Source organism: Gopherus flavomarginatus, chromosome 5, assembly GCF_025201925.1.
Source record: "Gopherus flavomarginatus isolate rGopFla2 chromosome 5, rGopFla2.mat.asm, whole genome shotgun sequence".
NCBI lineage: Eukaryota > Metazoa > Chordata > Testudines > Testudinidae > Gopherus > Gopherus flavomarginatus.
This window is the reverse complement of record NC_066621.1, coordinates 67,257,696-67,285,371: the sequence shown is the minus strand read 5'-3', so window position 1 is coordinate 67,285,371 and position 27,676 is coordinate 67,257,696. Positions and strand designations below refer to the sequence as shown.

The 27,676-nt window shown below is 40.3% G+C and overlaps 1 protein-coding gene across 6 annotated transcripts in view; it reads left to right on the top strand.

The window, feature by feature from the left end:
• ELP4 (elongator acetyltransferase complex subunit 4) overlaps window positions 1–27,676 on the top strand; it is a 292,776-nt gene that overhangs the window by 178,042 nt on the left and 87,058 nt on the right. Inside the window, exon 10 of one of the 6 annotated variants that reach the window (XM_050955142.1) lies at window positions 17,901–17,988. The exons of the other annotated variants lie outside the window; for them this stretch is intronic. Within the exon in view, the coding sequence (XP_050811099.1) occupies window positions 17,901–17,954 (54 nt within the window). The 3' untranslated portion in view covers window positions 17,955–17,988. Of the gene's footprint in view, window positions 1–17,900; window positions 17,989–27,676 lie in introns of those variants that run through there. 6 annotated transcript variants of the gene reach the window in all.

The window sequence follows — 27,676 nt, the reverse complement described above, 5'->3', positions numbered from 1 at the left end:
TGATAAATAGGGCAGGGATAGGCCGTGAGGACTCTTTAAAGTGAAGACAAATCGTTTGTGTATGATGTGTGGAAAAGAGAGAGCCAGTGCAGGAGTGCAATGTATTGGGGGTGGGGGAGCACATGGCTCAAGGCAGTGAACTTTTCAGCAGCATTCTGCCTGGGAATAAGTGGGGTTAGATGAGATTTTTCAAGACGGGTGAAGAAGAGGTTGTAGTAGGTCCGATATGAGATGAAGCCGGACTTGACGAGCGCTTTAGCTGTATCGGTGTAGAGGAAAGGCTGGATCTTAGAGATATTGTGCAGGAAGAAGCAATAGGATTTTGACACTGCCTGGATGTGTAGACGAAGATACAATGCCCAAGTTACAGGCCAAAGTGAGAGGGAAGGTGGCAGTGGTATCCATAGTGAATGAGAAAGGAAGGAGAAAGAGAGGCTTAGGGAAAAGATATATAGTCCTTTTTATGCCATGTTGAGCTTTAGTTGGCATCTGTATTTGCTTCACTGGAAGATTGCTTTTACTTTTCTTTTTTTTCCATAGTGAATTTGCCTCTTATTTTGTGGAATGAGCAGGGTATAAGTGGAGTGGGGGCATTTTGGGCTGCTTGCATTACATGAAAAAAAAGGACGAGGGACAGGATTGGTTTGTGGAAATTAGTGGATGGGGATGCAGGGAAATGTCTTGTTTTGTCTGCTTATTTTGTTTGCCTTTGGGAAAGGATCTGTCTCTTACTCTGTGTGTGTACAGTGCCCAGAACAGACTGGAGCCTCTGGGCGTCAATATATGCAATTAGATGATTAATAATCTCATTGTGACCATGTATTACATCTATTATCACAGCGTGAATTTTAAAAAATGTAGACTTACATTTTTATCTTTCCTCTTCCCCTGCTCTAGTTCCCTGGTTTTGAATAGAATCCTTTTCTTGATGGATTCTGTGCCTGAAGGCCCTGGTAGCCTTAACACACAAAAACTATAAAAAGCATGTACAATAACTAAGCGGTGTAGCTGATTAAGCCCTAAAGTGAGCAATAAATCTGATGCTCAATTTACAATACAAAAGCAACAATGCACACAATCTAAAGTGAATACCAAAGCCAGCCCTGACAGATTCCAGTGAAGTACTTTTGCTTATACCAAGTTATACCTTGGGAGAACGGAGGGATAGCTCAGTGGTTTGAGCATTGGCCTGCTAAACCCAGGGTTTGTGAGTTCAATCCTTGAGGGGGCCACTTAGGGATCTGGGTCAAAAATTGGTCCTGCTAGTGAAGGAAGGGGGCTGGACTTGATGACCTGTCAAGGTCCCTTCCAGTTCTAGGAGATTGGTATATCTCCAATTATAAGTTGAAGAGGCTTCCACAGACAGCCACAAGTCTGTCAGAGAAAAAGTCCCCAGGTTGCGCTAGTTTTGCTTGGCAGAACAGGCTTCTGTGGTAGATCCCTGTCTTCATTGTAGGAGCACAGTTTGTGTAGTTCCCATATAGCCAATCACTTGTTCAGTGATCCTGACTGGTGCTCCCATGCTCTACTTTGGTATGTGTCGTAACAGGAAGCAGGAGTGCTGACCAAAAAGTGACTCAGTCCCATCAATGTGTGAAACACTGGGTTGAAGAAGATGAATCACTACAAGTTATTTCCAGCACAAAGGATTCTATGACCTAGTGGTGTGAGAATATTGCATGAAAAATGGAAGAGGATGAGACGAGAAGAGAAAACAGAAATCAAAGAGTGTTTAACTTGTGCCATGGTTTGCCAGGACTGAGCCCTGGCACCTCTAGGCTTGGCAGTTCATAGCTCCCACACCTCTGGGCTTGCCATGTCACTTATGAACGCAAAAAAATTGGTTAAGCCCTGGCACCTCTTTCATTACAAATTAAGCACTGGGGTAAGGAGAGACTAGGAAAAGAGGTGTCAAGAGGACGAACTTGCTGGGGTTGATACTATAGGGGAGCAGAAGAAGAGAAGGAGAGCTGAAAACAAGTGAATAAATAGTCAGTGGGTGACACAAAGGGGAAAGGAGGATGCCAAGAAAAGTGGAATGATTAAATAAGGGAATGAAAGGAGATAGCTAGCCAGCAACTCACTTGAGGAGCCAGCTAGAAAGCTTCCCTAAGTATCTTGGTTATTGATAACACCTTCCTAGACATGTGGTTCACTCAAAAGGTCAAAGGTGGGTTTTACTCACTTTTTGCCTAACAGAAAGGTGATCATTCTAATTTGCAGAGCATGAATGTGTAAAATTTTAACCCACTGCAGTACCTTAGTACACAGTATCAATTAAGGATGTCATTTCAGCTCAACTGCCCTATTCTTGTAGACTTGTCAGACCTTTGGAAACACTGTAGTATAATCTTGGTTATTTAAATTCATTCAGTCTTTCCACTGGGATTTAATGGTTCCTGTGAAGCAATTATGATCTTTGTACAAGTGCAGAGACACTACCTGTCAATGAGTACTTGGGGAATTCTTAATATGTAGATTGCTGACCTGATAAACTGTAACAGCTCAGAGGGAGTTGTTATGGTCTGTCGTATCAAAGAGTACTTAGGGACTCCTTAATATGTGGATTATTGGGACAGTAAGAACGGCTGCAGTCCATTGTGTCAGTGCAGCTGTTTCACATGTGCACTAAGATATTACGCTAAACAGCCTTACAAAATGCTCTTAAAAATGAGTGACAGTAGTCATTATTTTAAATTAAATAAATGTCTTTTTCAATTTTATCTTGCTAGAGCTACAAATGAAGGCACTAATCCAGATCCTGGATTTATTAGCTGTAGAGGTTCCATTTTGAAGTTATACAGGGTGTGCGCAAAAAGATCCCAAAACTAGTATTACATATTATTATTGATCATGTTTATTACGGTAGTTCCTAAAGATCCACCAAAAAATGGGGCCCCATAGTGCTAGGCACTTAACAAACAGTAGTAGAAAGTTTACAGTCTGAATAGACAACAGAAAAGGTGGGGAAAGGGGTACAACAAAAAATCAGTGTGAACAATATAATGAAAGCAAACGTAAAATTAGTTTCATAATTGTGGGGAGGGTGCAGAGAGGATCAGCTAAACGGAAAGATAAGAGAAATGGGAGTGAGCAGGGATGGATGTAGAGAAGAGTGGCAGGTGTGGAGTGAAACTGAGATGAAGAGACTGGGAGAGAGAAGGTTGGAGCAGACGCCCAGTCAGAACAGGGAAAAGAAGGTCCTGTCCAGTCAAAACTATAGAAAGTTCTCTGAATGTCTGAAAGCACGTTTTGGAATACCTTTCTTGCTCTGCCACCCTATCTGCAACTTCAGAACTGAAAAACCACTGATAACTTGTTCCTGGCCTGAGATTGGACATGCAGAGTTTTAGCATGGAGCAAATGTTGGCACCTAAACATTTTGTTGATGGAACTTCGTAGAACTGCTTAGATTAGCTGCATTATTAGCCGTTAGACATTTATAACACAAAAGCCAAAAGAACCTTACCTGTACTTCTCTTGATCCTATGATCATTTTTTATTTTGTATTGTTTCAGTATTTTACTGTTTAAAATGCAGAGCATTAATAGCCCTGTACTGAGGCTGCCAGCTGGCATTCTTAGATTCAGTCATGAAGTTGGGTTCTTTTGTGCTGTTCTCAAGAAAGTCAGAGATTTGATTCAGATACTGTGCCAGACACACTGCATTCTTTCCTCAAATTTTCAATAAATGCATCAGCATGGATGGCTGTATTTTCCTAGAGGGGAGACTCTGACACAAGATAGCCATACTGATTTGCTTGAGAGAGGATTCTGCCTATGTAGGTATGAGTGGTATCAGGTTTTGGTAAAACTGATATCCTCACACTTAAATGAGTTATCATAAATCCAAAATTTTAGTTATCACAATAGATTTTTTTGGCAATGCAGTGAGACAGGGAATCATCTGTCCTTTGCCTCTTTTTTAAGGCACTTAGGTTGGCACTCCCCACCTATGGTTGGCTGGAAATTGAATTCCATTTTTCAAAAAAAATTGAGATTTTGAAATTTAGTTTCAATCCTCATTGGGGAAAAAAAGAGACTTTTTTTTCAAAATTTTCACCAAAAAAAAAGGAGAAAAACAAGAACACACAAACCCTTACCCAGAATAGCCAATAGCTCAGTGGTTAGAGCACTCAATTAGGATGTGGAAGACTATAGTCAAGTCCCTGCTCTATGTGATTCAGAGCAGGGACTTGAACCCTAGTCTTCCACATCTCAGTTGAGTGTCCTAACCACTAGGATAATGACTATTCTGGGATATTTTCTCATGTTGACCAATTCTGGACTTGAAAACCCTCTGATGAAAAAATATTTAGTCAAAAAATTCCTGATTGGCTCTACTTCAAAGTTTTATGGTAAGAAAGACCAAAAACAAAAATACTGTATCTTTTGTTGAGATGAGAGGTATACATTGTTTTGGTGCCAGGCAAACAGACTGTCAGGATAGCTGGCATCAACTCAGGCTGGAGCAGGAGCAGGCGCAGGCACAGGCAGGAGTGGGAGTAGGAACAGGCGTGGGCAGGAGTGGGAGCTAGAACAGGCACAGGCCAGAGCAGTCTGTCAGAACTACCAGGCAGCTGGGAATTCTTCTGACAAGGTAGCAACATTGAGCAGACTGGAGTGGTTGCTTCCATTAGGAGCCTTTATACCTGCCTTGGGGTCACCCGATTAGGCTCTTGTTTGTGGATTGGCTGGACCCTAGTTGCTTGTCATGGGCCTATCATAGGATTTGCAGATAATTACCTCATATGACTCACCAACTCAGGCTCAGAGGTGACTCATCACATATTTCCATTAACTATTACTGCTCCATTGTGGCACTGCAGCTGGTTTGTGTTTTTTCTCTTTTATTTTTCTAATGTATGTGAGCCCATGTTTCCTATTGTGAACTGACAGTCATCCAGAAGTCAACCTTCCATTCTCCCTGAAACAAACAGCTACTGCACTAAATCAGCAATAAATCAGATCTGGCCCAGATTTTGAAACAGGAGTACATTAGTGTTCATGCACATGATGCGGGCATGAAAAACTCCCAATAGATGCACTCAAGTTGAGATTCCACACTCAAGCCCTATACACATGCATGCATGCTGCCCCAGTGGGTATGCTCTTGAGTCAGGTAAGTGCAAAAATGCTCACATACTCATGCATGTCTATTTGAAAAATTTTGAGAACAGCTTTTGTCACAGCGTTTCAATCAAAAACCATGAACGACAGAGCCAACGAGCAAAAATTATTAAATGGAAGGGGATTTAATTTTAAGGGAAGAAGCAAAACTTTGAACCTGTTTTTATTTGTATCCAACCAGTTCATCTAACTCTAGTCACCTTCACTAGTTCTTACACTTTGTACTTGTTGCTCCAGTGGAAGTGGGAGCGCAGAGGCTATTTATGTTTTTTAAATAATTTTGTTCTTTTTGGAGCATCATTGGAACTGGTTTCAGAAGTTAATTATGTTGGAATAAGACACTGTTCATGTATGATTCAATTTTACTAGTATGTGGGCTGCTTGTCAACATATGTGACAGGTTGCAAGCCAAGGTTTATCACAAATTCCCTGGTTCCAGAGGGCCTCAATGTATATGTACAGCCCATTTGCTATGTTCTGTGCCTGGGGGAATATAGTCACATAGGTTGAGCAGACATCTTGTCAAGATGTACAAGCATTTGTGCTTGCAGCTGTAAACAAAGATGAAATATTTAAAATGTTATCCTATGTGTATTTTATTAACTGCTTCAACACTGTATAACATTAATATAATGTTGGTGAGGTTTTATATATTTTTTTTTAAATGAGAATCTAGATGCTAAAATAATCTTGTGTATTTTTACCTGCAGTAATTAATACTGTTTTACTAAAATACAGGTCTAGATTCATTGGGGTTACACCAATATTGAATTCTGCCCACAGTTGTAAAAAAAAAAAAAACAATTAATGTAAGAAAAGCCCTATTCTAAAACTTCTGGGGAAAATTGCCTTTAAAGGGTTTTTAAACTTTCACGTGTGTTTGTTTACATCTAAAGGAATGTTGTGTAGATGAAGCATAAAATTGCGAGCTTGGTGTTGTCAGAATTTTAAACATGGTTTTTCCATTTGCGTTAAAACTAAAATAAAAACTCAGTTTTCCAAGTACATACTCTGAAACTCCTGATAAGCTGTCAGGTTTGTGTTGGTCCCATTACTACTTTATATCTGTCACTGGGGAAAGTATGCGAACATGAGGAGCACACATTTATGCTCGTACTATTAGAGGAAACCCACTATAAACATCCTCATGGAGTCTGTAAATCATCCCCCAGTGCACAAAACACATTTTAAGATTAATGTTTTAAGTGAACAAGAAAGAGAAGAAAGTAGTGCGTCTTGCTTAGAATTTTACTTTTTAAAATGTTAGCTGATCCCCTAAGTGTTTCATGTTTTATTATATGCAGTATAGTCATCCAGAATAATCTGATCTATAGTGCAATATAATTTAACATTGGAATAATTAAGCAATTACAGAGTCAGATTTTTAAATTTACTAGTGTGGTTGTGAGCTTTTTTCCTACTGCAGCCAGTAACAAGGGACTGAAATTGGGTTTTGTTCTATATGAATGCAAAGCTGATGGCCTGTTATGGTAGCTTTCTGAGGACTAAATACTAGCTTCCGCTTCTGAGATCAGAATGAGTTGTAAGGATTTATTTGGGGGAGCCAGTCAGACTTTTAGGTTGATCATCATATCTCTAATCAGGTCCTCAAAGGTTCCTGGGCCTACATTGCTTATTAAAGGAAATGTAACTCAGTATGTTTTTATAGAGGATAGGTCCATCAGTGGCTAGCCAAGATTGTCAGTGATGCAACCGCATGCTCTGGGTGTCCCTAAAACTGACTGCTAGAAGCTGGGACTGGACAGTAGGGTATGGATCACTCAATAATTGCCCTGTTCTGTTCATTCTCTCTGAAGCATCCGTCACCAGCCACTGTTGGAAGACAGGATACTGGGCTAGATGGATCATTGATCTAACCCAGTATATCCATTCTTATGGTCCTATAAAATTTTACTGAAACTCTTAAACAAAAACAAAATCAAGAAAACATATCACTGAAGTTAAACGTATTGTTAATAATACTGAAGAAAATTGGACCATTACAGCAATCAAATGAAGGTCAGATCAATAAATTAAACTTAATATTGGATTCTAATTAAATAATCATATTAGTTAAATCAAACTAATACTACAAATAATCATTCTTTTTCAATCATAAAGAGGGTTCTAAACAGGTGGGCTATCAGAATATAAATTTTAACAAAAGAAATTAGCCAAAATCAATCTAATCTATGATTTAAAAGTTGGTCAGGAGCTTAATACTGAAACCAAATTACATGACGTTTAAACCGCAACCTCAGAGACAATTATAAAGCTTCCCTCTCAGAGTTCTATTCTTAGGTGGTGGCTGACCTTTCTTCATGCCTCCCCTCCATCCCCAACAGAGACATTAAAATACAGACTTCAATAGAACAGTCTTGGTAAGCAGAAGTTTGATAACCATTATTTACCAGAGATTACAGCTGACAATTTCAAGTCTCTTAGGGCTTTTAAACATAGAACACGTTCTAATAAATAGTTTTATGAGTTAGTATTTAGGGCTGGGTTGAACCGGAGGAATTTATTTCTGGTGCCTGCCCCATCTGGATTTTATGGGTGCTCATACACACATACATGCACACAGCCACACTTTTATATCCTAAAATGAAAGAATATAATAAAAGGAGGGACCTCTCTCAGCTAAAAAAAAAAAAAACAGAAAAGGGGGGGAAAGATACATAAGATACTGTTCATAAGATACTGTTGTGAACTGTTCAGCTCTTGCAGTCTTCTAGACTCTTATGGAACAGAAACAGGTACTGTAGACAGTGGCACTGGAACATTTTTAATAGTGAGGTTTCTGAAAGCCAGCCCCCATACCCCTTTCTGTGCCCCCTTTCCCTCAGAGCTGGGGCCGGGAGCAGGGCCATGTCTCCAGAAGGGGGCAAGGCTGGGACCACAGCTGGAGATGGGCACGGGGCCAGAAGCGGAGCTGCGGGCGTGGGGCCGGCAGCCAGGACCCTGAGTGCAGGGCCGGGAGTGGAGCCCCGTGGAAAACCTGAGAGTGCTGCAGCACCGCGCCCCCATACACCTACTTCCTGCGCCTGTGGCTGTAGACAAGAAGCCAGACAGTGATGTTCCATGAGCATAGTACTTCTTGATAGCGGACCTTCTCTGAGTGCAGAGAGACTGGTTGAAGGATGTCATTGTCAGGAATGAAAGCCTGCAATTGAGCATGGGATCTGCTAGCTAACCACAGCTGAAATCCTAATTGGTCAGGTCGCCTAATTGGCTGAGCAGCAGAGCTGATCTTAAGACCAACAGTAGCATTTGGCCAGGGGATGCTCAGTGCTTATTCCTGCAGCTGTGATTGCTCCTGTGCTGCCCTGTTCCCAGCCTTGCTCCTGGCCTGTGCCAGTCTGCTCCAGCCAGGCTCCCATGATTGGTTTCTGACTCTTGGTTTCTGACCCCTGACTCTGATCCTCAATTCTGATTCCTGGACCTTGACTCCAGCTCCAACCCCCAGGCATGACCTTCCACACTTTGGTCCATGACAGCTTGAGCAGCCCAACACAAAAGAAGGAGGTGAAGAAGAGAAGTAGGAACAGCTCAGTTAGTGGAATGGATCCCACTAAGGTCAGTATCTCTCTGTCAGAGATAGAAGGCAACCTACAGAACCTACAGGTGCAGGTAGATGCCCTGCAATCACAAAATGCTATGCTGCAGGCTCAGGCTCCATCACCCACGACTCCTACTCCTTGGGGACCTAAAATTCCCCTGCTGGTCAAGTTTGGCACAGCCACTTTCACTATTTTATGAACCAGTGCCAACTCCTATTTCTACTGCACCTGCAGCCCTTACTCAATGACCAGTCTTGGGTGGCACTTATCATTAGCCTGGTGACTGGAGAGGTATTGGATTGGGCCTTCCCACTCCTGGAAAAGTATACCCCTCCACTGAACCAGTTTGAGGATTTTGTTCAAACCATGGCAATATTTTTTGATTATCCAAGTCATATGTGCACAGCTGAGGCCATGAATCAAACCCTGAGGCACAGTGGCCAGTCAGTTGCTAATTATACCACAGAGTTTCAGCATCTGGTAGTTGACAGTGCATGGAATGAGGCTCCATAATGCTACCTCTCGGACAAGAAGTTGTTGGCAGTCAAGGTTGCATTCAGGGAATGACATCGTGTCCTGGAGGGAGCTTGGCTCCTAGCCCAGTTCTTACAGACCACAAGAAAATAGAGTACCACTGGACAGCCAGGCACCTCAATCAACACCAGATTCTCTAGTGTCTCTTTTTTGCCTGATTTTACTTTGTTATAATGTATTGCCTGGGTCTGGAAATAGGAAGGCAGATGCCCTATCCCACAAAGAGGAGTACCTCAAGCTTGGTGAAGGAGTTTTCTACAGTTCTTCAGGCTTAAGTCAAAGGGGCCGTTGACAACAATCTAATGTTGTCCATCCATTCTCAGCTGCTCCACAACTCCTTTGCAATCCAGATCCATCAGACCCTGGATATTGCAGGTGCCCAGTCTGATTCTGAATTTAAGCTGCAGGATGGCCTCCCCTATCACAAGGATCATATTTACATTTCGGAGGGTCAGCCTAGATTCCAGGTCATGTCATGCCACTCCCTAGTCACTTTGGGCATTCAAAGACATGGGACCTAATACCACAGAGTTTCTGGTGGCCTACCCTATGCACATGCGTCAGGAAGTATGTAAGTTCCTGCAATCTTTGTTCATGAGCCAAGAGTCTGTGCTTGAAATTGCTCAGCCTTCTCCAGCCTTTGCCCTAAAGCAGGGGTTCCCAAACTTGATTCGCAGCTTGTTCAGGGTAAGCCCCAGGCGGGCCGTGAGATGCTTTGTTTACCTGAGCCTTTGCAGGTGCAGCCGCTTGCAGCTTACAATGGCTGCGGTTTGCCATTCCCAGCCAATGGGAGCTGCAGGAAGCGGTGTGGGCCAGGCCACCGCTTCCTGCAGTTCCCATTGTCTGGGAACAGCGAACCACAGCCACTGTGAGCTGCAAGCGGCCGTACCTGCGGAAGCTCAGGTAAACAAAGCATCTCAGGGCCCGCCAGGGGCTTACCCTGAACAAGCCACTAACCAAGTTTGGGAACTCCTGCCCTATAGTATAAAGTCTGTCTTATCAATACACTTTATTGTGAAGCTGCCTCATTCTTCTGGGCAAACAGTGATCCTAGTTGTGGTTGATATCCTAACTAAAATGGTACATTTTGTTTCATGTTGTTGCAACCCTTCCAGCTTGTAAACAGCACATGTCTTTCTGGAGAATATCTTCTGCTGCTACTGGCTACCAACTGGCATCCTGTCAGACCATGCACCCAGTTCATCTCCTGTTTTTGGAGGGAGTTTCCTGCAGCTTCTTGGCATAGAGTCCATCACTTTGCCTACCAGCCAAAGACCAAAGGGCAAGCAGAACCAGTCAACCAAATTCTAGAACAGTACCTATGTTTTTTTTAAATTATCACCGAGCTGACTGATTTTCTCTGCTCCACTATCTGGAATTTGCCTATAACAGAGCAATCCATGCCTCAGCTCAACAAAACCCATTTTTTGTAAACTATGGTTTTCATCCACCGTTCCATCTTGATGTACCCACAAACTCCCTGCAGACGCCGACTGGACTCCCCACTTCTCCAAGATCACCAAAAGCTCAAAGAGCAATTGAGTTCCACAAAAGAAACTTACAAACACCATGCTGACCAGGGGTATTGTACTACCCCCAACCTAGCTATGGAGAACAAGATCTAGCCAGTACTCAGAACCTCAGTTTGACTCTCCCATCAGCCAAACATGCTTGCCAGTACTTTGGCCCATTCTAGATCTTGAAACAGATCAATTCTGTAGCCTTCAAGCTGCAGCTACCTACTTTGCTCAAAAATGAGGTATTTCACATTTCCATCTTTAAGCCCCATACTGAGAATATGTTCCTGTATCATGACAGCCCACTACAACTGCCCATAACCATTCTGAGACAAGAAGAATACTTAGTCTGACAAATCCTTGACTCCCAATGAGTTAGGGGAAAACTTCAGTACTTGGTGGGCTATTATGGAACTGGTTGAAAACATTCCTACAGGACCTACTACAGGACTTCCACTGGGCTTATCCCAGGCTCTAGGACCCTTGGGGGACATCCTCAAAGGGGAGGTTACAGCCAGGAATGAAGGCCTGCAGCTACACTTGAGATCAGCTGGCTAACTGCACCTGAAATCCCTAATTGGCAGATCACCTGATTGGCTGAGCAGCATTGCCAGGACTGCTCTTACGCCTATCAATAGATCTTGGGCAGTGGCTGCTCAACCCTGACACCTGCAGCTGCAATTATTCCTGCACTTGCTTTGTTCCCTGATCTTCTCCAGTCCACTCCAGCCCTGATCCCCTGCTCAGTTTCTGAATCTGTGTTCCTGACTGTCCCTGACCCTTGGCTCTGACACTTGCGGGATCTTGACTATGGCTCTGACCACTGGGCCTGGCCACCAAGGCTCTGACCACTGGAATCCTAATTGGAAACATGGACAAATTGTTAAGGATGAATACAAAAAAATAGTGTGAGCAAATCAGAAAGGCTAACGCACAAAATGAGTTACAGCTACCAAGTGACATAAAAAACAAGAAGGAGTTCTATAAATATGTTAAGAGAAACACAAAGATGAAGGAAAGTGTAGATCCACTACTTAATGGAGAAGGAGAGCTAATAACAGATGACATCAAGAAGGCTGAGGTGTTCAATACCTATTTTGCTTCATTTTTTACTAAAAAGATTAATTGTGGCCAGATGATAACACAATTAATATTAACAAGAAGGGAGAAGTAACACAAGCCAGAACAGGGAAAGAACAGGTTAAAGAATATTTAAACAAATTAGATATTTTCATGTTGACAGATCCTGATTAAATTTATCCTAGGGTACTTAAGGAGTAGCTGAAGAAATCTTAGTAACTTTAGCCATTAATATTTGAAAACTAATGAAAGGTGGATGAGGTCCTAACGGACTGGAGAAAGGCAAACACAGTAAAAGGGGAACAAAGAGGACCAGGGGAATTAAAGACTAGTCAATCTAACTGCTTTGTAAGCACCTAGAGGATAATAGAGTAACAAATAATAGCCAAAAATGATTTTGTCAAGAACAGATAATGCCAGACCAGCCTAATTTCTATCTTTGACAGGGTTACTGGCATAGTGGATAGGAGGAAAGCTGTAGACATGACTTGCCTAGATTTTAGTAAGGCTTTTGACAGTCCCACATGCCATTCTTGTAAGCAAACTAGGAAAATGTGCTCTAGATGAAATTGCTATGTGGTGAGTGCATAACTGTTTGAAGGGCCACATTCAAAGAGTAGTTATCAGTGATATGCTTTCAAACTGGGAGGACATATCTAGTGGGGTCCACCAGGAATCTTTTCTGGGTATGGTACTAATCAACATTTTGAATGACTTGAGTAATGGAGTGGTGAGTTTACTTATACATTTGGGGATGACACCAAGCTGGGAGGCGTTGCAAGTGCTTTGGAGGACAGAATTACAATTCAAAATTACCTTGATAAATTGGAGAACTGATCTGATATCAACAAGATTAAATACAATACAGACAAGTATGAAGGAAGGAAAAATCAAATGCAAAACTACAAAATGGGGAATAACTGCATCAGAGGTAATACTGCAGAAAAGGATCTCAGAGTTATACTGGGTCACAATTTGAATATGAGCCAACAGTGTGATGCAGTTGTGAAAAAGGCTAATATTTTGTGATGTATTTACAGGACTGTCTTATGTAAGACACGGGACATAATTGTTCAGCTCTGGTCAGCACTTAGGAGACTTCAGCTGGAGGATTGTATGCAGTTCTGGACATCACACTTTTAGAAAGATGTGTGCACATTGGAGGGAGTTCAGAGAAGAGCAGCAAAAATAATAAAAGGTTTAGAATCCCTGATCTATGAGGAAAGGTTTAAACTAGCCAGATTTAGTCCTGAGAAAAGATTGAGGGAGGAACCGATAGCCTTCAAATATTTAAGGGCTATTCTAAAGAGTACTGTGATCAATTGTTTTCCGTGTCCACTGAAAGTAGGACATGAATTAATAGACTTAATCTGCAGTAAATGAAATTTAGATTAGCTATTAGATAAAGCTTTCTAACTATAATGGTAGTTTAAATTCTGCAAAAGACTTCCAAGGAAAGTTGTGGAATCCCCATCACTGGAGGTTGTTAAGAACTGGTTAAATGCCAGCCAGAGATGGGCTAGGCATCTCTTGTCCTCCCTTAGCACAAGGAGATGGATTAGATGACTTCTCAAGGTCCCCTCCAGTCCTACCTTTTTATGACTATGTTCACAAATTATTTTTAAATGAGAACATCTGTTAAAGCATACTGATTGTGTAAGTGTGGAGCAATAGGTCATTTCTGTGTTCACTCAGATTATTCTGTAGTCCATGCCTGCACAACATGCGGCCCAGGAGCCTCATGCGGCCTGCGTGGGCTCACTGTGCGGCCCTTGGGGGATGAGTAGGCAAGCAGTGGGTGAGGGAGGGGGGGCTGAAGAGGCAGGTGGGCAGTGGCGGGGGGTGAGGAAGCGAGTGGGTGGGTGGGCAGTGGCAGGGGCTGAGTAGGCGAGTCAGTTGGTTGGGAGGCTGAGGAGGCGAGCGAGGAGTCAGTGGCTGACCTGTTCTACTGATCTGGTCTTGCGCCCATCCCCTTTCCAAGGATTGCAGCTGTCTGGAGGTGCCTGCCTTCTATGCCTTCCTCAGTCACACCTCATTCGTTCAACAGGGCAATTGATTACAAAGTTGGGGGAAGATCTTATTCTACTTCTAGCAAAAAGACATTTTTCTTTTACCTTAATTATACTACCTTAGGGGCCCGCTGTAACATATTATCAAGGTTCAGTACCGCTGTTTCAGTGGGGCAGTGCTGGAGAAGGAGGGTTTGTTTCCATGGGGCGGGCGGTGCTTGAGGGGGAGTATTTCAGGGGTCTGGGTGGCACTGGGCGGGGTTGTGTTTCGGGGGGGCATGGCAGCGCTGAGGATGGGGTCCACGGGTCCATGGGGGTTTGGCCCTCAGCTGTTTTCTTTGGAGTTATGTGGTCCTCGCTGCTTTACGAGTTGTGCAGGCCTGCTGTAGTCAAAATACAACGTACACCTCTACCCCGATGTAACGCTGTCCTCGGGAGCCAAAAAATCTTATTGTGTTATAGGTTAAACCACGTTATATCGAACTTGCTTTGATCCGCTGGAGTGCGCAGCCCTGCCCCCGCTGGAGTGCTGCTTTACCATGTTATATCCGAATTCATGTTATATCGGGTCACGTTATATCAGGGTAGAGGTGTACAAGCAGATTCCTTGTAGAAATTCATATTTTAAACAGTACTGTAAATATCAAATGTTTCAGTATCGTACATGGAAGTTTTTATACTATCAATATTACTCTACATATGTATAATCAACAACTTGCTTAAGTAAAAATTCAGTTTGTTTAGAACCAAGCTCACTCTGTGATTTCTATAAGATGCAGTATTATTTGTGTGATATCAGGAAGTTGCACAGAGAATGAGAGATTTTACTATTATCTAAAATGTTGTTAAAATACAGTACTTAAATTTTTAATTCTCTTTATATCCTTTTTTCCTTTCTGTGATCTTCGCCTTACTCATGACCCACAGAGTTGAAGGCCACTGACAGAACTAAGTATTAGTTTGGTAGTTTGACCTTTGTCCTTAGGAAGGAGGAGGTTGCACATCAATGCAACTAACTGTTCTCATTGCTTATTCAGTCTGAATCTTCACTGGGAGTCATCTTGGATGCTGCCAGGAGGTTAAGTGCTATTGGAGATGGTCTGCAACCATCTTCTCAGTCACCTTACCTAAAATGGGGTGATATTTGAGAAGATCATTAGTGTTAATTAAAGGCTGGAACACAGCAATATGTAAGAACTGTTAGTATCTTGTCCAGAGAAGTATTAAATATCTCTTTCAACAGTAGACCAGAGATACCTTGCTGGCCATGGCCAGATCTGAGGGGTAAGGATTCAGCTCTCTCATAATAGGACAGATTTTTTTCAAGCACTGTCAAAACCTTCATCTTTGAGACCAATCCAAACTTGGTAGTGAGGCAATGGTGCTTGGTTTCCCTCCTCTTACCCCAAGTTCACTGTGTCAGTAACACTGAATCAGATAAAGTCGGTATTGTCTTCAGAGTACTATGAAGACTCCTTGCAAAAATGGAGACTGTCTGGGTTAGTTAGATGATTCACAACCCTGGACATTTATGATAGTCATGAATCTTCAGAGTCTGCGTGATAGAGAAAAAACATGACTTCTTAATGCCTATGGCACAGGATCATGCAAACTCCTTTTGCTGCAATGAATCAGATTTTGAATCTATCGTCTTCGAATGATGCTCTAATCTCCCACTCTCCAGTTTCCTCTGTCATAGATTGCAGAGGTCACCCTGGTTAAGTGACAGATATTGTTAGGGAGTGGATGTCATGCTTATGATCAGCACACGGTTGTGATGTCTTTCCAGCCTACCAGTGCACTTGTTCTGAAGCTGGTCAATGTGCCATTCAGACCACAAGTTTCCAGTGATGGACCATTTGTTGTTGGTTTACTCACCAGATGGCTGGAAGTACCTGATCTAAGTTTGTACTTGGTGAGGATCAGACCCCGTTAGGAATGTTTTTATGACATATTCAGTGTCTACACACCAGCTGAAAGATTTAAGTTCAAGTTGTGTCTGGCTGTGTAAGTTGGACCTGTGACCACCTGGAGACTCTCCTAATTGTCATGATAGGCAAGTCCTGAGCCAGTGTGTTGGAGAAGTTGACAGTATGGATATTGATCTCTGTCTCCAGTACAGTGTGTCTTGGGAATTCCAACCCCAGGCTATGGAGAATCATGGTTAAGAGGGGAAATATATGTGGTAGATTCTGGAGCACACGATTTCCCACATTGAATTTGTGATAATATTTGCATGCTAAATGAGTAGATATGCATACATTCATTCTCAGAATAGGACCTTTCTTACTGTTTTGAAGTTGGATGTGAAAAGAATAGGTATCTGTCCTCTCTTCTTCCTCTGGGATCATGAATCACAGAAATAACTGTGCCAGTCCCCACTTAGGTTAGTCATCCAGCCAAGTTTCAGTGATGTAAGTCATGATGGGTGTTTGATGTAAAGACTGATCTTTTGTTCAACAGTGTAAGCTTTACTTCACTAAGTTATTTACCTCTGTTCTGGTTTTCTCAGCCAAAGACAAAGAAGTGATCAAAGTTAAGCATGTTCTCAATAGACGTTATTCAATATAATAGCAAAATTGCTATTTATATAAATTAGATTAAATATAAACTAAAACATGAAAAACCCTGAAATGGGTTTTAGTCTGAGTCTCTGAAGTTTCAGATCAGTGATTTTGCACTTTTGTGGCCTACAAATGGGCGCTATAACATTCTTAAATAATGTCCCAAATGTTAGTCTGCTATTTAATATCTTTATTACATCCATGACTCACTCAGTAATGCAAACTGACATAAAGATTTTTAAATAATGCATATGTTTAAAATGCCTTCATTTTTGTTTATGTATTTGTACAAATATCTATGTGTAATGTGTATTATGGATTTTAATAAATGCTTGAAAATGGATTTCTTAATATACTCATTATGTTTCTGAGCCTGCTAATTTTTTAAGGAAATGAAGAAAAAATAATGAAACCATGTTACATAGGTACTTAATTTTTTTTATCTGTGGTACTATTCTGGTTATTAATGCCTATTTTATGCAAACTAGACTATATCTCTTACTGGACACATTACTGTCAAGAAAATATTACGTGCCTTAATTATCAGTAATGAAGCAGGGATAAGCTGCTCACTTAGATATAATATATCTAATGACCTTTTCAGCTAGAGGTTGTGATGAAAGGTATCAGTTTCACAAATTATGCCTCATTCAGTTTCTGGCCTTTGTGTAGATTAATGTTTTGAGGATGAGTTTTAAAGTCAGACATAAATTGTGTTTGGTGTTTAAAATTGATTTAGTATCTTGCTTTTAGTACATCATTTTCTCTTTTATAAATTAATCCAAGCCTCGTTTTTATCTTCAGGTTTTGTATAAAAGGGCAATGCTTAAATCTAGGCTTGTCTTATTAAGTACAGCTGAATATTTTTGACAATGAGGACCCGGGGTCAGGAAGCACATGTACTTTAATATGAAGACATACTTAGAGTTTGAAAAAGCCAGAGTTTACAGTTACATATCTATTTTTTTAAAAATCGTTGTGAAAAAAGTTTGTGTAACTCACTTTGTATTTATCCTTCTTAATACGTGAGCCAACTTACAAAGCATAACAATTATGAACTATTGTTACAGTTAGTAGTTTTACTATCAAGTGGATTTGCTGTGATAATTTTTATGGTAATTATTTTCTAGTTTGAACTCTAACAAATAACATTATTTTCTGCGTGGTGTCTGTTTTATTGTGGTAGTGTTTTTTGTACTGTGAATAGGAAATGTCTCTCCAGATTTCTAATAACCCATGGTCAAATTAATCCCTAGTGTAATTCCACTGACTTTAATAGAGTTATATCAGGGATGAATTTGCCCCTTGGTTTGAAATTGAATCTGTGACCTAAAGCTGATTTGGATCCTTGTAGGCTAGTTCTCAAAGAGGCCAGGAATGTAATGTTTTACCCCAAGAGATGAGGCCATGTGATGAAGTTTGGCTACCTGAAATATTATGATGTACATCAGTAGACACAGGAACATATGTTTTATATTGATCTGCTATTCTGTTTTATTCATTTCAGATACGTGCTTCCAATCAAAGCATATCCTGTTGCTGGCAATTAGATGCATGTTAGAGAAAAAGTCTGAGAATGAGCAAGTTATATTTGTGCGTGATTTATGAAAGGAAAAATGTAGCATGGGCATACAACATACGTTGTTATGGCCTATTTACTATTCAAAATAATGATACCTTGACCATACAATAATAATTAAGTATACTAATAATTTTGCTTTTTCACACATCATAATGTAACCTCTAAGGAGTTTCATGCATGAGTTATTTGTCCTTGTTTTATTGGGACAGAATCATCAGAGAAGACTATAGAACAAGGGTAGACAACCTATGGCACACGTGCCGAAGGCAGTGCGCAAGCTGATTTTCAGTGGCACTCACACTGCTCGAGTCCTGGCCACCAGTCCCGGGGGGCTCTGCATTTTAATTTAATTTTAAATGAAACTTATTAAACATTTTAAAAACCTTATTTACTTTTATGTACAACAATAGTTTGGTTATATATTATAGAAAGAGACCTTCTAAAAATGTTAAAATGTATGACTGGCATGCAAAACCTTAAATTAGAGTGAATAAATGAAGACTCCGCACACCACTTCTGAAAGGTTGCCGACCCCTGCTATAGAATATATGAAGGTGCATGGTGAAAGTCTAGCTGGTGAAGATGCTGTGTTGTCCTCCTTTTTTTTTACCTGATGTCCAAATAACATAAAATCACACTTCCACTCCCAGAAAAGTATGTCCACTCTTAAATATTACATTTAGTAAATTTAATTTTTAAAAATAGTAACCAAATTCAGATGATCTCTTTTTTTCCAAAGTCATTTAATTTCTCTTCCATTATACTTTTAATGGGGTAACTTGTCGTGCTGAATTATATAGTACCTAAATCATTTACATTAACTTGTAAAGGGTAAATTGAATTTGTGTTGCATCATACTCTGAACTGAATGAAACTATCTCATATCAGAAACAGCCCGGTTAGGTATCCTGCTGAGAAATCTCACCTATCCTTAGAAATACCATCTTTTGGCCATAGTATTTCTTGAAATTGAGTTAGATCTCAAATGGGGATGTGGGTCTTACTGGAGGAGTAACGCAATTCACATACTCCCCTGTCAAAGACCCTTTTGTATTAGGAAACAGTGGAGGAAAGGGGAATATAAGCAAGCACTGAAAAGTATTATGAGCCAATGTCTGTGAAGAATATTTATGTACAAATAGAGAGGTATTTGAAAAAATAAAACTATTTAATAGTATAAACAGCAATGCACAATACAGCAGTGGTTCTCAAACTTTTGTACTGGTGACCCCTCTCACACAGCAAGCCCCTTATAAATTAAAAACACTTTTTAATATATTTAATATATTTAACACCATGTTAAATGCTGGAGGCATATTTGTATGTCTTAAATTATCCTTCTTTTATAATTTTTATGCCATAAATGTATCATAAATTAATGTTGTAGCAGCAGGGATTAACATATCTAAAGGTAATTTACTTAGGTACCTTTCTGATCAGGATTAATTCCTCAAGGATAAAAAAGTTCATATTGTGAATTAAGTGAATTATTTTTTTTTTAAAAAATTCATCATTACTGTCAGAACAAGCACATAGATGGTTCAGGTAATAAATGGAAAAATTTTTGGAATGTCAGATTTCACTAGGGTGTTTCACAGGATTTTAATACATGTTTTTAGGAGAAAGCACTAATGTCGTATACATTTGGATCATTACAAATTAGACTCATAATTTCTGTTTATTTTTATAGCATTAGTTTTTTATCAGATTTTCTTGTTTCTTAGAGTCTCCAGTGGAGAAAATATCCTCTTTATAGTAAATTGTAGCATGGCAATAGTTATTATGCATTCGGGTGGGTTCTTTTTCCAGTGGTTATAAAATAATCACAATGTCTCAGTTTTTCTTTTGGTAGTAGTTTATGACTTGAAACTGAAAATCTGAAATAGAGGTAGATCAAGGTTATATGAAAAATCAAGAAATGTGATGCAAAATAAAAAATGGTATTGCGTATTGATGCATCACAAATACGGTGAATACTTCTTCAAAATAAGTATGCATATCAATTAAACAGAGAGAGACAAACTCGTTCCTGGTATGTGTGGGCACAACTCTATCTTCAGTGGGGCTGTGTCTTTTTACAAGAGGGCTAAATTTGGCACACAACTGATTATCACTACGAAAGTTTTTTTTCTCCTGCTGATAATAGCCCACCATAACTGATTACTCTCGTTATAGTTGGTATGGCAACTATTTTCATGTCCTCTGTGTATATATATCTTCCTACTGTATTTTCCACTGCATTCATCCGATGAAGTGGGTTTTAGCACACAAAAGCTTATGCTCAAATAAGTCTATAAGGTGCCACAAGTACTTCTCGTTCTTTTAACTTTTACAATGTTTCCTGTGTTGTCATTTTTTCATCCAGCTTGTTATACAGGGTAAATGTTTGTTTTTATTTTTGTTTTTTACTGTAGTCATTAGTCTGTATCCCTGTGTGTAAGTGGTGAAATATGAGTTTTGAGGTTAGATTTCCAGTGTTGTAGTCCTTTGGCAACAGATATGGATTTTTTTTCAGGATAGGTTGAAAATTGTTGACAATAAACCTATCAATGTTGCCTTCTGACAAAAGAACTAAATTTTCAACAAAATAATGTGTTAACCTTCTCCAACATACTGTGTATTGCACCTTCAGTATTTATGGAAATATATGTGCAGTAGGATCTCTAGAGAGAGTGGATGCTTAAAGGGAAAGTGCCACGGGGGGGAGGGGAGGAGAAGGCAAGGATCAAACCACAAACATCCCTGAAAATCATAGTGCTCCAAGCAAGGAAGGATGAAGTGGGCTGATAACAACATCCTCTCACAGTCCTTGGTGCTAACACCGGATAGGGTTTCGGCCTCCGGTGGCATCCTTCTGATAAAGAACTTTGTCACAAACCATCTCTTATGTATTGTCTATACTAATACTCTCTTTTATTTATTTTGGAAGTGATAAGTGAGGATTTCTTCATATATATGGTGGTTCTGGATGTATCTAGCTCTGCTTAGGTATCTATACAAGGAATTATTCCTGATGATTGCTCAACCATATAACCTGATTTCTGAGGGGTTCCACATGGACTGGCAACTCTGTGCTGCCCCTAACTCTCCCCCAGCAGGATAAGTCAGTAAGAAGCCATGCTGCCATGGTACGTTCTGCATTGCTGTATACTTTCTTTGTAACAGCTGGTAAAGGTGAGGAGGGAAAGTTAATCCTGCAAGAAGCAGCATTAACCTCCACTCAAATGCTATTATTCCAAAAATTTACTGTGTATAGTGCAATGAAATTACACAACACTTTACAAAAGACACCTTTTCTGTCCTAAAGAGCTTAAAATCTAAGACAAAACAAGAGACATGACAGCCTTCAAGATAGGGCAAGGAGGTTTTATTATTGCAAAGAGAGGGGGAATTATTTGAAGTGGTTGATTTAAAAGAGGTGAGAGTGGGTGCTTGGTGGATGGGAGCGATGAGACAGTTCTGGGCCTAGGTAACAACATGATAAAAGTCATGAAACAAAAAATAGTAAAAGGAGATGAGGAAGGAGTAAAATGACAGAATTGAAAAGAACACACAGAGAGGGGGACACTGGAGAACATGAGAACAGAAGTCAGTAGAGGAAGAGAACAAGAGCTTGAATTTGATGAGAGAGAAAAACTATTGAAAGTTTTCAGAGTGAAAGTTGATGTGATCAGAATGGGAGTGGAAGATGGCTGTAACAGCAGCATTGCACCCAGACTGGAGAGGCAACAAGCAGAGAGGTCACATAGCATATCAATGAAAACAAGATTAGAAATGACAATAGCATTGACAATGATTTTATAATTCAGGGCAGTGAGCCAAGGCTGAATTTTGATGGTGTTAAAGAGGAAGAAATGACAGAACTCAACATTATCCAGAACTGACTGGATAAAATGAGAGAGAAGAAACAAATAGTACAGTGCAGTAATGGGTTTGGAAAAAAGGAAGTGATCATGATAGGGTTAACTGGCTTACCCAGAGTATTATGGGATGGAGCCATGCTCCACCTCTCCATTACTTCCTGTTTTGTAAATTTCTATTTCCCCAGTCCCCACACACACGCACACTCTTGTGCTGCGATTGATAAAGCAGCAAGTTCCCAGCCTTGAGTCCTCTGAGTAAAGTATTATTTTTTGTTGATTTGAGCAGACCCTTTACAAAAGGAAGAATAGCAAAGTTTTCATTGGAGATATAGAAGGGAGAGGAGGAGGAAAGTATATTTTGGGGAGAGATCAAATATGAGAAGACAATTGGCCATCCATATAGAGATAGAAGATTTTTGGATATCAGAGATGAAAGTTGAAGCCTTGTGAGGAAGTAAGATCAGAGAGTGTGTGCAGAGAAAGAGGCGGAGGGGACTGAGAACAACTAAGAACCCTCCGGGACATCAACAGATGAAGAAGGGCAAGATTAAAGAAGGTGATGGAAGAGCAGTTAGAAGCAAAAGAGGAAATAAAGAAAACAGAGCCGGGAAAGAGCAAAACTAAAGAAGGAAGATGGGAACAACTATGTCAAAGGTAACAGACCAAGAAGGATGACAACAGAGAAGTGTCCTCTAGATTTACTTAGGAGGAGCTCATTATTAACCTTGCAAAGTCATCTTTGGAGAGTCCAAAAGCTGGAGTGAGAGTGATCAGAGAGAGAGAGAGAGAGAGAGAGAGAAGAGGAAACCAGGCAGCAAGAGCAATCATCTTTGCTTCATGGTAGAGGGGAATATAGGAACCTATGACTTTAACAATGTCAGATAGTCAACATACAACATCCTGTAGTCTACAAAAGATCAGTGTGTTGTCAGTTTCCTGTATACCTTTCAGGAATGGTTTCAGCTCTCATTAATCTTGAAGGCTCTGTGATAACACAGCATCTCTCCAGCATAACTCAGGCAGCTATCCTGCTTTCTGAGATTGTATTGCTGCTTCCATGTCTTTAGGAGCTTGAAAATTTAGGTGTTAGCCAAAATATTAGTTATTCCACGTTTGTATACAGATCATTTTTTCCCCATGGACAAAAGAAGCTACTAATACAGTGTGATTCATTTAAAGAGAAATCAGGAAGGCTTGAAAATAACAGTAAGTTTATAGTGTATAAAATGTATAAAATATATAAAATTTTAGAAATCATTTTTGTTGGATGCTGCTGAAGTTCCAGAGCCACAGAGGCAAAGATATAAACAGGGCCTTGGGCCTTAGCCCCATGGAACCTCAGTGGGCAAGATGGTATGTAAGGAGTAAGGACCCAGAAGCCTACAAGGCTATCTCTAACGGTCTTAAATTAAGACGAAAATTTTATATTTTACAGATTTGTAATTTGCTATTGCGCTAAGCACCGTTAGAAACATGCCAAACACAACTTCTACATTCATTGTTTCCATACTACCAAAAGAAAAGATCAGTGAAAGGTCAGCTAGAACATTACAAAATAAATGTAAGAGCAAGTTGCAAAAGACGATAAAATAATGAAATTCAGTGAATACCTCATATTGTACATCATTTTAGAAGAGAAAACATTAAAGTAAGTTGATATTGGCTATGTATCCTGTAGTCTGGTTGACTTCAAAACCAGTGAATCATTGCTATAATACAGTATCAGTAAAGACAACTTTAAATCAGCTTCATGAACTAAATGGAATTTATCCTAGTGTTTAAGGCGTATGTAGTTAAGATCTGTAGTTCAGAAACAAAACACAAGGTAAATGTGTTGTGATGCTACTGGAATCTTTCAAATAATGTCACTTTTCAAAACAGAAATAAGGTAGGTTCAAGAAATCATGGCCCTATCATCATATGGGAAGGTCATGCTGATGATTTTATCAAACAACTTTTCATTGTTCAGGACATGTTGTGTGGCTTTATATTGTTTGTAAATTTGAAAGCATAAACTTTCACTTTCTCAACAGTATATATCAATTGAATTAGGATAATGCTGATGCTGATTTATGGAGTACCATGAGTAAAGCAAAGTTACATTTTTATAGCCATTACCTATGATAAGCACAAAACAATCCACGTCCTCTCTGCCCTGTTTGACTTATTCACAGCAGCAAAGTGCTATTTTTTTAGTTGGAAAGTACAACAAAATTCAGATTTAAGCATTCAAAGAAAAAATTCCAAATTTCTCTGAAGGTCAACGAAAGACTCCAAGAGAAATTTTTCCTGTGGCTTTATGTTAACTGTAGATATGAGAAACCTCTGCACAAGAAAAAGGGAGTGTCTACCAAAATGTGGTTAGCTTTGGCTCTCAAGATGCTGAGAGCAGGAGTCTGATGTGAACCTTTCATTCAAACCTTTCTAGAGGAAATCACAAATATCTGGAAGAGATTTGCTAGAGGAAACCTCTGTCACTCCACCATAAGGAGTAATGAAATCCAGATTTTGCACTATATCTTTAAGATTCAACATGCACTTGCAATGCAGGCACATAGGTGATTGTCATTCTAAAACATTTGCATCTTTCAGCAGTTTTCTTCTTTTTTTTTTTTAAACAAGCCTTACCATTATTAGCTTGAATAATTGTGAATTTAATTTCATATTAACAGATCTGGAATTGTGGGTAAACCAAAACTAAGATGGGTCCTCTTGTCGTGTTTAGACTAGACTAGTGAGCCATGAACTCATATGCCAAAAAAAGCTATCAGCATTATGTGCCCTTTGTCATATTATTGACCATTTTCTGAAGGATTGAAATTCAAGAAAGAGTATATAGTAGGTCAGCAAAAATTCTCGTTTTCAGAAGTATGTGCACCAACAGTTACCTATTCTGTGATCTGCTGTACACCTTGACAATGATGAGGTTGGTGATTCTTTGGAGACAAACTTGTCCATTCCATTTATCAAACTGAATAGTTTTCATTCTCCATTTCCCCAGTGCAACAGGCGTTCAGGTATTCTGCCAGTATGTTTGTCTATCTGATGATGTGAGTCATTCTGGCTGATACTGGCTATTTTTAATTCACTAGAAATGGAGCATGGATCCCTGTAATTCTTTCTACTTGGTTCTCTTATTACTTGCTTTTACAGAGCACTATTACAATATTGTCTCATCAGATATATTGGTTCCATTTTGTAGGCTGAACATATCATCCTGATTGCTCTGATCTCTAGAACATTTAGGTGGTGGCTTGGCTTTGCATTATTAGTATTAACAATATATGAAAATATTGATGGACAAAAAACTGTTTCAGAATGAAAAGGAAGGCAGTATGATTTCTCCAGCCTAATTTAATATCTTATTATGGGGGCTCCATTGTGCTGGACACTGTATATGCACATAGTAACACACAATCCCTGCCTTAAAGATCTTCTAATCTAAATAGACAAAAGAGTTACAATGTGGGAGACAGGAATGATTAGTATCCCCATTTTACAGATGGGGAACTGAGGCACAAAGGAGGACTTTTCAGAGGTCACATAGGAAATCTGTGGCAGAGCTGGGAACTGAACCCTCATCTGCTGAGTCAGTGTCCTATCTCTAAGGCCATGTATACACTATAAAGTAAGTCCAGGGTCAGATTCAGGCTCAAGCCCACCACTGCCATCTACACACAATTCTGTTTAACTTGGGCCCCCTCAAGGATGGAGGGTTTGAGCCCGAGTCCTTTGGCGGCCCAGGCCCAAATCCTATTGTTTTTCAGTATAGATGCAGCCCAGGACTCCTAGAGTAGGGTCATGAGAGTCCACTAGCACTGTACTACAGTCCCATAGGACAGTGTACTTTCTATCCCAACACAAGCCAAATGACTCAGAGGAAACAGAAGCAACCCTCCCGTTTCATGTACCGCTTCTTGACACATAACCTTTCCATTTTGTTCTGACCACTGAGCTGCAAGCAGAGGGAACTTTCTTCTGCATTTGTAATGTCCACTGACATAAACAAGTCCTTTGCCAAGCATGCTATTAGCTGATCGTGGGAGCTCAGCCAGATTTTGGTTAATCTCTGGTGCCGAGGTGAACGAACAGTTGGACTTTAGCAAGATTTCCAGGAATTACCTACCACTCATACCAGCTAATAACGAAGAAACTGGCAGTGTTAGGGATTCACTGGACCAGTGCAGGGAGCAGATTAAGCAGCTAAAGAATGACTACCAGAAAGTCAGGGATGAGAATCACACTCCTGAGAACTCGTCATCATCCTATCTCTTTTACAAAGAGTTTGACCAGGTACTGAGTACTGCAGTGAGCCACAAGCAGTTTACAACAGCTTGGTCAACTGGGATTGTGACCTTCTCACCCCCTGAATCCAGTATTAGTGGAGGGAAGCCAGAAAGCACCAGATGAGGCTGCCGAAGTGACTCTTGTACTCAAACTGATGCCCTAGAAGGCTTTGCTGCCGGAGAAGCTGCAGCACATTCTGAGTCCCTACGTGAAGATGCTTTTCAATGCCAAGTTGTTTCTGGAGCTGGGGTATTCCTTTCAGGATATTAAAGCTCAGTTTTACAAAATATCATTTTTTGGCCTGGAAATTACACAAGGCACTTTTGCCTTGGGTGGACTGAAACAAAAATGCACTATTTTGAGATCTGCTTTTAGATCCTTCAAACTCTGATGGTCCTTTAACGTCTGCTAGTCCATCCACCTTGGCAGTGCAGGCCCACTGCAACAGGTCCCTAATGTATAACTGTAATGGACAAGTCCAAGCAGAAGCATTTCCATGATGAACTTGTGCTGGACGTTTGGGAGAGGGCCATCAGACAGGTGCAGTACCAGAGGGAGAAGGATTCATGGCAAGTGCAAGGCACAGACAGTCTGCATTGCAAGAGGACAGAGTTTCAGTGCATGAGTCGAGGCTTGTAGTACAGTTTCTTGAGCAGGAATGTTGGCTGAGGGAGCCAGCAGAAAGACTTGTTTGAAAGGCTGCTTATGCTTATGGCTCCTTCTGCACCCGGTCACATCTTAAGTCCCCCCCACACAAACATGGTTCTATGTGCTGCAGACCAGGAACAGTTTGGAAAATTACATGATGGGATTGCCTATACATTCAGGACTTAACAGGAGCTGAACAGGAAAAATCTATCCCATGCAGTCCTCCACTCCTATGCTGACCCCTTCAACTCTGCAGGCCTTCACTCCCATGTAGACCCCTGCCACTGTGAACAGCTCCACCCCAAAGGAGAATGGGTGGCCAGGAGATATGCAGCAATAGGGGATTTATTGTTTGGAACGAGTTTCACTATTTGCACTGTTCATTTCATTTTGGTTAAAGATTCTGGGGTTGGTTTATTATTGGTGTTTTGGTATGCTAATTGCAGCTGGCCTCCCTGGCGATGGGTTAATATTGTGTTTTTCTAATATATGTTCAGAATCAAAGGTTTTTATTTTAAGAAATTTTATTGCCATATATGCATCACATCATATAAAGTGTATTTCAACTAATAAAGGTAAACACATGATAAGGGACAACTAGGAAGTTGTATGCAAACACTATTTCTCAATACATTTCTCTACATCAAGCCATACTGATAATCCACAGTTCTTGTAACTCACCCACCCTCCTGCCCCCCATCTCATAAACAATCATGTAATTCATAACTACAATGCATGTCAATCCATCACACACACACATTTCGTTTCATGATGTGACAGTACCTCATTTATTGTAAAGATTGTACAAATAGATTCATAAATGTACTGTTCTCACTCTTCTATTGTCCCATATAAGTCCAAAACGTGAGAACACAGAGCATCCCTGATTTATGTTGACTGGGT